This window comes from Scylla paramamosain, chromosome 7 (assembly GCF_035594125.1).
Source record: "Scylla paramamosain isolate STU-SP2022 chromosome 7, ASM3559412v1, whole genome shotgun sequence".
Classification (NCBI taxonomy): domain Eukaryota; kingdom Metazoa; phylum Arthropoda; class Malacostraca; order Decapoda; family Portunidae; genus Scylla; species Scylla paramamosain.
In genome coordinates, this window is record NC_087157.1 from 32,450,616 (window position 1) to 32,460,615 (window position 10,000).

The 10,000-nt window shown below is 38.9% G+C and overlaps 1 protein-coding gene across 25 annotated transcripts in view; it reads left to right on the forward strand.

Annotated features, from left to right (window-relative positions):
- Window positions 1–10,000, forward strand: part of LOC135102381 (tumor protein D52-like) — a 135,517-nt gene that overhangs the window by 35,626 nt on the left and 89,891 nt on the right. For 9 of the 25 annotated variants that reach the window (XM_064007541.1, XM_064007525.1, XM_064007527.1 and 6 more), the window contains 4 exons: window positions 1,352–1,470; window positions 2,880–3,028; window positions 4,863–4,922; window positions 8,642–8,701. In XM_064007541.1, the coding sequence (XP_063863611.1) occupies window positions 1,352–1,470; window positions 2,880–3,028; window positions 4,863–4,922; window positions 8,642–8,701 (388 nt within the window). Of the gene's footprint in view, window positions 1–1,351; window positions 1,471–2,879; window positions 3,029–4,017; window positions 4,045–4,862; window positions 4,923–8,641; window positions 8,702–10,000 lie in introns of all 25 variants that reach the window. The other 16 variants (XM_064007540.1, XM_064007543.1, XM_064007529.1 and 13 more) reach the window with 5 other exon arrangements.

Here is a 10,000-nt window from a genome sequence, read left to right on the forward strand (position 1 = left end):
GTGGAGTGGTGGCTGTGATTGATGAGTGTGGAGTGGTGGCTGTGATTGATGAGTGTGGAGTGGTGGCTGTGATTTGATGAGTGTGGAGTGGTGGCTGTGGTTGATGAGTGTGGAGTGGTGGCTGTGATTGATGAGTGTGGTGGAGTGGTTAGGCGTGATTGATGAGTGTGGAGAGGTGGCTGTAATAAGTAATACCAGTAGTAGTAGTAGTAGTAGTAGTAGTAGTCATAATAATTTTACTTTCACCCAGAGACATGACAAGAAAAAAAAAAAGCTGTAGAATAATACGATAAATATCAGTAATATATCCATGAAATGAGAAAAATAAGACAACCCAGAACAAACTGTAGGATGAATAGCAGGCTACAGAAGTCATCATGACTGTCTAGCCTGTAGTAGTAGTGAGTGTGGTGTGGGTACAGATTGTGTTCAGTGATGGTCATGGCATATAAATATCGAGTGATCAAGGAACTTATCAGCAAAATGTCACTGTTTGAGCCACTGAAGGAGTCGAGGGGATGCACATCATGGAAGCTTACTACGAGGACTATGATCAGGACCAGAAGACTGACAGATATATTGATTGATTACTTTGAGTCATTTAGTGGGAAGTGAGGTCTTTAGTGCCATGATGAGCATTAGCAAACAAAAACCATGATGGAAACCAGAAGACTGAGAGATTGATTGATTATTTGGAGTAAGTGGGAAGTGAGGTCTTTAATTAATCTTTTGACAAATGTAGTTTCTTCTGGGCTTAACATAATGGCCTTTTATAAGTTTACATGAGGATTTTTGAAAGACTGCACTCACAGCAAAAGGTAGCATCAGGTATCTGGTAAAGCCTTTTGGTGCTTGTAGTTTTATTTTTGAAGACTGAAATTGGCTGAGGTCACTTGAGGATAAACAACATGTGTCACTTTAGCAGTCAGATGGTTAACCCTGTCACTGCCATGGTTGTCTTCTGTTAACCTTTAGAGTTTTGTAAAAGACTGGTTGTATGAACACAGATATGAGGGAGAACAGAAGGTTGATTTTGTCTATTCTTAGCTACAAAGTTATTTAAAATACAGTAGTGTGTAAAAAGCTGTTTGTATCACTAAGAGAAGAAAGAGAGAATACAAGGTTGATTTTGTTTATTCTTGGCAACAAAACTATTTAAGACACTGTAGTACATAAATTAATGTCTAAAAGCTCAGTATTGTTTATTAGAAAAAATTGTTTTGCATTGAAAGGGTTGATGAACTGAAGGAAGTGTAGGCTGTGATTGTGTGTAATTATTGTGTGTGTAGAGGTGGTAAGGGAAGGGAAACTAGTGTCCACCTGCAGTACTGAAAGGAGTCCTGTGTTTCAGCCGAGGAGGTGACCTATGATGCGGTGACCCCAGACAGTGGGGTGCATGAGAACTTCAATGCCCTGTCTCCCGATGAGCAGGAGAAGCTGCGTGAGGAATGGAAGGCAGAGCTGGCCAAGGTATGGACTTCGATGTTGTGTCTGGATTTACTCTGTTCCCTTCGCTTTGTTACAGTATGGGCAAGTTTTTTTTTTTTTTTTTTTTTTTTTTTTTGGGGGGGGGGGGCGGTCATGAAGGTGGGAAGGCTCAAACTCAAACCATTCACACAGAGCTGTCGTTTATCTGACTTATGGCCACTAATGGTGTCCCATATTTCTTTGATGGCATCTGTTACCATAAAGTCTGTTTGCTTCTCCAAGTGATTGTTTCATTTCAGTGTTTTGAATTTGTAAAGCAGAACGGTGAACATCAACTTAGAGATTAGAATCTATGTTTTCTACAGAAATCATCAGCACCATAAGTAGCTACATAACACTTTTGATGCAGACAGTGCTTCAAAGTATAAAGTTTTAAAACTCAGTTTATTTTTCAATACCCATGGATCTTGTGAGCTTCATGTGTACTTTCTTTGGAAAACCGGCATGAAACTTCAGAATTGCAGTCTTCTTTTGCTTTTACAAGTCCTTCAGCTCACATATTCAGTCACAGAGCAATCAGATGCATTGTACTATGACCTTTATATAGATTATAATTTGATATAAGATACTAAATCAAGTCATGAAAACTCTTGGTAATTGCATTTCCTTTTTGGTAATGTATGTACCTCCACTTGCTTGGGTATTTGTGCCACCTGTGTGATGATATAATTATGATGTCTGCTCTAGATTTATGGTCTGAATTTTTTCTGGCATCTTGTCTTACCATCCAGGAAGTAGAAATAGCTGGTCTTATATAATCTGATAATCTGATGTGTTGTGAGAGTTTTGATCTTGACAGCACTTCCTGGATGTATGTACCCCAATAATATTTTCCCAGTTATGAAGTAATACTCTTGGTTGGAATTTTCTGAGGTTCCATTGTTAGTTCATTTTCTTCATCTTCCTCCAGCAGTTAATATTGATAGTTTGTTGAAGATCAGTTAGTAACTCCCAAATGTCTTTCTTCTTTGAAGCCTGGAGCAGGGATGCTACGGAAGGTAGCAAGTGTTTCAATTGATAATTCCACCTGAAGCCAGCATTTTATCAATGACTGTTTTTTTGCATACATCTTTGCATACATCAAGATCTTCTAAACTTGCTTGAAAGTACTGAGAATGATGTCATACTTTCTGATGACAAAAAATGTTGGTTGGAAAGGTGGGGTTGAGGACAGCATGGTCAGGGTGGTGTCTGGCTGTGATAGTGATAGTGCAGCAGTGAATCTCTGTCTTGCAGTTAAATTGTATTGCTACAATTACACTTTTGACAGTCTCTCTGAGGGTGGTTGAAAAAAAAAATTCTAATGACTAATTTGCCTAACAATGCCCAGACCTTCTGGTAGATAAAGTCCTGTGAGTTACTATAATGACAATAATTCCACCTGCTTCCAGACGGAGGAGGAGATCCAGACCCTCCGGCAGGTGCTGGGAGCCAAGGTGAAGACGGCCCAGGATCTGAAGCGCCGCCTTGGCATCACTGTCTGGCGTGAGTTCACTGAGGACTTAAATAACTCCATGAAGACTGTCCGCGAGTCCCAACCGTAAGTTCAGATTTTTCCCTGCTGTTCATGAAGGGATTCTCTTGCTTTCATAATAGTTTAATAAAGCTTGCAGTTTTGCAATACTTGGGATTTCTGATCACAAAACTTTTAGTTAGTGTACTGAGTACATACTTGACAGCAAGAAGTTGTCGTAGCATGTAAAAGAACACAACAAAGTTTCTGCTCAAATCAGAGATAAGAAATAGAAATCATAAAAATGTTAGCATACTACATCTTTAATCTCATTGACTATGATAATTGTGTAGAGTGAAACAACAGAAATATTGATAATGAAAAAAAATCCTTTCTTTCAACATGAATATGATAGATAGAAAAAATGAACATAGTAACACATTACATCTCTGCCTCACTGAAGTGATAAAATTTTTGGAGTGCAGCAGTAATTTGCTGGCAGCCGTGTGTTGGTTACGTGCTTGGTGGGACACGCTTACTGTGGGGTGTGGGGCAAGCCAGGGTAAGGCAGGAGAGGAAGGAGAAATATGGACACAATTATACAGCTTTGCCATTCTCTCTCTCTCTCTCTCTCTCTCTCTCTCTCTCTCTCTCTCTCTCTCTCTCTCTCTCTCTCTCTCTCTCTCTCTCTCTCTCTCTCTCTCTCTCTCTCTCTCTCTCTCTCTCTCTCTCTCTCTCTCTCTCTCTCTCTCTCTCTCTCTCTCTCTCTCTCTCTCTCTCTCTCTCTCTCTCTCTCTCTCTCTCTCTCTCTCTCTCTCTCTCTCTCTCTCTCTCTCTCTCTCTCTCTCTCTCTCTCTCTCTCTCTCTCTCTCTGCCCATTAAGCTTGTGGCTGCAGTGGCCACACTGCCAAATTTTTACACTAGCTTTCACTGATTTTGATTTATTTTATCTTGCCATTGTATTTTCTGACTGGTTGTTTTTTATGATCTGACAATTTTTGCTGATGTATATATCAGTGCAATATTGTGCAAATGTTCTGTGTTTATGTGTAATGCTTTGTTTTTCTTATTTTTAGCTCACAATATGTACAAAATTTACCTGTGTGAGTATAATGTCCAGATTCAGGTGAAGCACTTTCTTGGCAAGCACTTGGTGAGGCTTGAGTAGGTGTAGGGGAGGCAGGGAACTTCACTTGGTATGCTTGGCCCAGTCTTGTTATTGGCCTGATCAGTATATCCCTTTACCTACCTCTACCTACCTGTCGTACAGCTTTGCACCTGATAGTTAGGGACCCCAGGCACTTTGCATCTGTACTGTCCCCACAGAAGTGTAGGCCCCCAGACAGGAGGCACACCTATGCTTTACTAAGGTAGCACAGGCATGAACATTGTATAGAGTAGCATGGTATTTGGTAAAAGTTTATATGTTTATTTATTATTATTTTTATTTAGTAATTTTTGTCACTTGCCCACATGTTTCCTTACATAATGGTTTGGCTTGTTGTTAGGTAAATTTTGTTCAGTTTAATTCTCACTTTTTGTTTATGCTATTTTGTATGATTATGTTGTATAGTTTGCATTCAAGGAAACAGCAAGCACATGATGTTGAAAGCATCATTCATATTGTGTCTCAAAGTGAACATTTTAAGGGTTCCACATCATCATAAAACTCAGAAAGGTTTGGTGTCAAGTCCATAAGAGAAAAGGATCATGAGCTTGCAGTTATTCTTTCATTCATTATTTTCTGGCTTTTTTATGGCCCAATATTTTTTCCCTCACCTAGTTTTTATTTCTCTCTTTAAACTTGTAAATCCCAGTCAACCTGAGCTCCCATCTTAGTGCACTTTTTTCCCCCTGTGGTTGCTTTGTGTGGTGTGTGTGGTGGTGCTGCCGGGCTGCTGTGCTGGTGTTGGGTGGCCAGGGTGCAGAAGGCCAATGAGGTCATCACAGAGATCCAGGAGGCAGTCTCCAATGCACCACTGTAAGTAGCCCTCATGCACACCTGCTCATCCTGCCGCCTCGCAGTGCACTCTTGAACAGTCAGGCTGACTGTACCCAGTGCTGGCTTGGAGGATTGTTCCATCTGGCATGTTGAAGCTTACATTTCTGGGAGTAACCTTTTCATTAATGATTGCTGAAATTGGTCATTGCAGTCTGATGATTTTCTCATGAAATGAAAATGATGTGGGAGATGAATTAAAGGCTTCTGACATTAATCTTCTGGCAACAGTCTATGCCCATGTTTGTCACATGATTCAGACTGACTCACACCTTGACACATAAGTGCGCTTGAGTACCTCTTTCAGGGCACCTACATAACATTTGTGCTAATGCATACCACATTTCAGCATTGCATGGTTGAAGTAAATCTCACTCTAAAGACAACTTTTGCTGTATCCACTGGATATTCAACTGTATACTGCATATCATTGTTACTTCATGCTTCAAGTATGCCACAGTATTTGACACACTTGTGCCAGAGTTAAGTTACTTTGATTATATTATCAATATAAATTATTTACAATGATAGAAATAAGATGGTGGTGCTCCAATTTCATATAACACACACATATTCCATTCAGGATAATAACACAGTGGAATCTTAGTCACTGAATGTCACCCTTTTTTTAACAAATTGGTTTTCAAACAAAATTTTTAACTCATGATTACTTTTGTTGCCGAACCACAGATTTGCTTCTCAAACAAAGTTACTTGATTTCAGATATTAAGAAATGAAGCAAAAGCTGTCATTTATTACTAATTTATAGTTTTTATAAATATATCTTTTGTTTTTATATACTTGGAGAGACACAGTGGGTAAGACCAATTCAGTCTTTGAAATAAGTTAAATGTGATCTCATTGAAGAGCCTCGATGTAGTCAAACTGTTTTCGGTGCTAAGGAGTAATACAATAATACTCTCTTGATGACCCACGACTAGACAAAAGCATTTTCACAATAGCTTTTCTCATCAGTAAGGTGTCTAAGTGTTATGATCATCTTCATTTTGGTGGTAAGTGGGTTGCTCCTCTCTGTGTAAGACTTCCCACACTAGATCAGTGACAAAGAGAATACCTGCATGGTCTAAACAGCATCTTCTGATGAGTTTTCTGTCACTAAGTTCCTTTCTGGATAAATAATATCTGACCTAAAGCTGTGGAGCAGCCATCATGGGGATGAGAGCGCTTGTCATAAGCAGCTAAGACAGGGTGGATGGATGTCTGGGAACAGATTAATCCATTTTGCATTGATTACTATGGGAAAAATAGTTTTGGTTTCTGAACAGTTTGGATTTCAAACAGCATTCAGGAACTAATTAAGTTTGAGAACCGAGGTTCCACTGCATTTATATTCACCTGTTTTGTGGATTGAAGAAATAAACTTAGCATCCTGATGCATGATATTTTTGGGAATGTATTGCACTTAACAATACACCATGTACTAAAATTATTGTTAAGGAAAACAGTTTTGTAAACCATTTACATTTTCTTGATAATTGAGATAATATAAAACAAAGTATGCAAAGCATGAGTGGTACACATTTAGTCACTATGCCATTGTATGCCATTGTATACTCAAAAGCTAATGAGTGCAAGTACACATCATTGTTTTTTCATGAATGTGTGATCTGTTTGAGTCTGTGCATTGGACTATTTAAAGATAATACATTAAATCATGACATGGAATGCTTTGCCAGTGATTGATGATCAAAGCTTTTATTTCCCATGAAGTATATTTACATAATTAATTTTACTGAAAATGAAAATATATGGGTAAGTCAGCATTGAATAAATGATGAGTGTGGGTTGCAATATCACATTGTTAACTGTCATGCAGTTTCCTGTCAATATTGTGGGTGAATCCCTCCTCATCATTGTCCAGCATACTGAACAGCTTGTTGTTTTCAACAGTGCACTGTGTCCCTGTCTTCTAGTAATTGATTGCAAGGCTTCATAGTTTGTGTTCCTTCTATGTTTAGTTTTCCTCTGAAGTTTATACTTTACAAATATCCTTGATCTTTCTTCAAGAGGTAAGTGACTTAGCATTGTGTGTCACCCAGTGTGCATGCCTTTCCCTGATCTTGGAAGATATAAAAGTGAATTCTATTATTGCATATGTACAGCTTTTTAAGATTATGCATTGTTGAAAAATGTGTTGGAGGATGGGGAATGACTTAGCAGAAAACTGTATGGGTGATGTAATGTTTGCATTGCTTCACAGAGGATTTTTTTGTCAAGGAATTGCAATTGTGGATTTTGCAACAGCAATTTTGAGATGAAAATTGACTGCATTGATTGAATATCGGGTGTGTCCATATTCTGACTGACAAATTGATAAATATGGTGTATATGTGTGTGAGGAATGACTGTGATGCCTGCAAAGCTTGCATAGCATTGATGAGGGATGATGCAAATCAGTGCCACAACCTGACTTGAGAAGGGCAACTGTTGAATGGGGCGCCATGAAGTGATGTCCTTGTTGTTTTGTTCCTGCATATATTGTTTATCGGGGAACATGTTGTTGGTATTGAGGGACACATGGGAGCATCAGAAAGGTGCTTTTTATTCATTGTTTGCTTGATATACAGCAGAGTTTTAGGATGTACTCTTCATATGTTGTGATGTGTGAAGTGTTGCTGCATATTCTGATTTTGTCATTTCATCTCCATGTGAATCTTGCCACAAAAAAGAATCATTACAAAAAAAAAGGATAATACATAAGCTGAATTTCATAATAGATACACTAGTTTGATATTTCATCATTGTTTCACCAGCTTTGCTCCATTTGTTGATCAGCTTCACTCCCAGCTCTGAGAAGTGTGGGTCTGTTAAGTGGCTGGAAAATTGTGTGATGCATTGCACAGGTGGTGCATTAATGTTTGCAAATCCTGGATTGAAAATCAAAGATGCTCTCTCTCTCTCTCTCTCTCTCTCTCTCTCTCTCTCTCTCTCTCTCTCTCTCTCTCTCTCTCTCTCTCTCTCTCTCTCTCTCTCTCTCTCTCTCTCTCTCTCTCTCTCTCTCTCTCTCTCTCTCTCTCTCTCTCTCTCTCTCTCTCTCTCTCTCTCTCTCTCTCTCTCTCTCTCTCTCTCTCTCTCTCTCTCTCTCTCTCTCTCTCTCTCTCTCTCTCTCTCTCTCTCTCTCTCTCTCTCTCTCTCTCTCTCTGAAGTTGTCATTAGATTACAGCTATATATATAAGGATTTGTCAGCTGCCAGCAGCTTTAGCTTTGTCCATCATAGGTCATTAATCAGCTAAAGTTTTTTATGCTGGGAAATGTCTGTGTGGGAGAAATCTTGCTCTCTCTCTCTCTCTCTCTTCCTCTCCAACACAGCTGAATGGTGGACATCACCTGCCAGTGAGTTTGTTCTTTCAGTGAAACATGTTCAGCATGATCCATAAATACAAGTGATGTAGTGTGTTTGAGGGTGACTTTAGATTCTACTCAGTGCTTATTGTTCTCTCCCACAACTACTTTGTTCACATGTTTTGTTTTCTTTCCTACAAACATTTTGAGTTTTATCATTCCAATAATATTTTCATTTTTGCAGAAGAGAACATATAATTAATTGTAATGAGTGAAGCTAAACTATTAAGAAATATTGGTGACAAGAACACAAGCTTTCATTTAGTGTTGAAGGTTAATGCAGCAAAGACTCCCAACTTGGTATAAGCACTTAAAGTGTATATTGATCAATCCCACAGATATAGGAGGATGTCTGGAGCTTTCTCGGAGCTAGGGGAGACCATATCCCAGCAGCCCGTGTGAGTAGGGTGGTCCAGGGGTGTTGTGCACTGCTCCTCACTAACATGCTGTTCCACTTACCCCTGATTGTAAAGCCTAGCCAAAAGCACTGTTGTGCCACTCATTCTCCATTCATGTGGAATATTGCCGCACATTGCAGCTCACTCACAGTGTGTAAGAGAATTTATGGCGTGCAGTGTAGTCATGCTAACACCTGTCACTGCTTCATTTTTTTGCCCATTAACTTTAAGATATGTGCTCTGCAGTCACAGAGCCTGAATGAAAAGAAATATAAGTGTTTTGGATGCATGTTGGTAGTCTGGGAAGGCATACTGAATTCAGAGATGCCTTTTATAGAGAAAAATGTTGACGTGTCGATGAGTCATTACCTCAAGTATCTGTAGAAGCTTGACTTCTTTATTGTCTTGATTGTCATTCCAAATTTCCATTATCCTGATGTGTGTTGAAGTGTTGTGCACTTGAGGGAAGCTTTTTTCCCATTAATAACACACTACATGCCTCTCTTCCTCCTTGTGTTGCACTGCATCTTTTGTCTTTAACATTGATTGTCTTCACTCTTTTTTTCACTTTGGGTAATTTCGTTGCATTGATTTGGTTAAACAGTTTTGTTAATCACTTAAGAGCAATTAGTAAACAATAACTGCTGTGAGCAGCAAGTAGCAGGTCATAAGGATGCTTCACTGTGTGTTTAACAAGGTTGTGGAGTGAAGTAACTTTGCGGTTCTAGGCGATGTACACCTTGTATGGAATCAAGCAGTCAAGTATATTTATGTTTTTGATTGCATTTCTTTTACTTGCACTGATGATCATGAAAGCAAGCCAAAAATTAGATTAACAAGTTTTTGTTGAATTGAGGAATGGAATATAAGAAAAAAGCAAACAACATTGTAACTTTTGGTTCCATTGAGCCTGTGTTATGCAAACCTCAGAAAACATCACCTCAGAGCCATAACCAAGAAAACAGGAGGGCAACACAATAGCTGGCGGGAAATTTTAAGCAGAAATGTAGTAGAAGCAGAGAGAATGAGTGTGTGTTTGTTTTTCAATCTTCAAATGGCTTGTAATTGTAGTAGAAGCAGAGAGAATGAGTGTGTGTGTGTGTGTGTGTGTGTGTGTGTGTGTGTGTGTGTGTGTGTGTGTGTGTGTGTGTGTGTGTGTGTGTGTTGCAATCTTCAAACAGGTTGTAATTTCTGAAGGAATTCTTGGTGTATCAGTGTAGGTGAGAAAAGGCAAGTTGTGGAGGGACTGAAGGATTATTATTATTATTATTATTATTATTATTATTATTATTATTATTA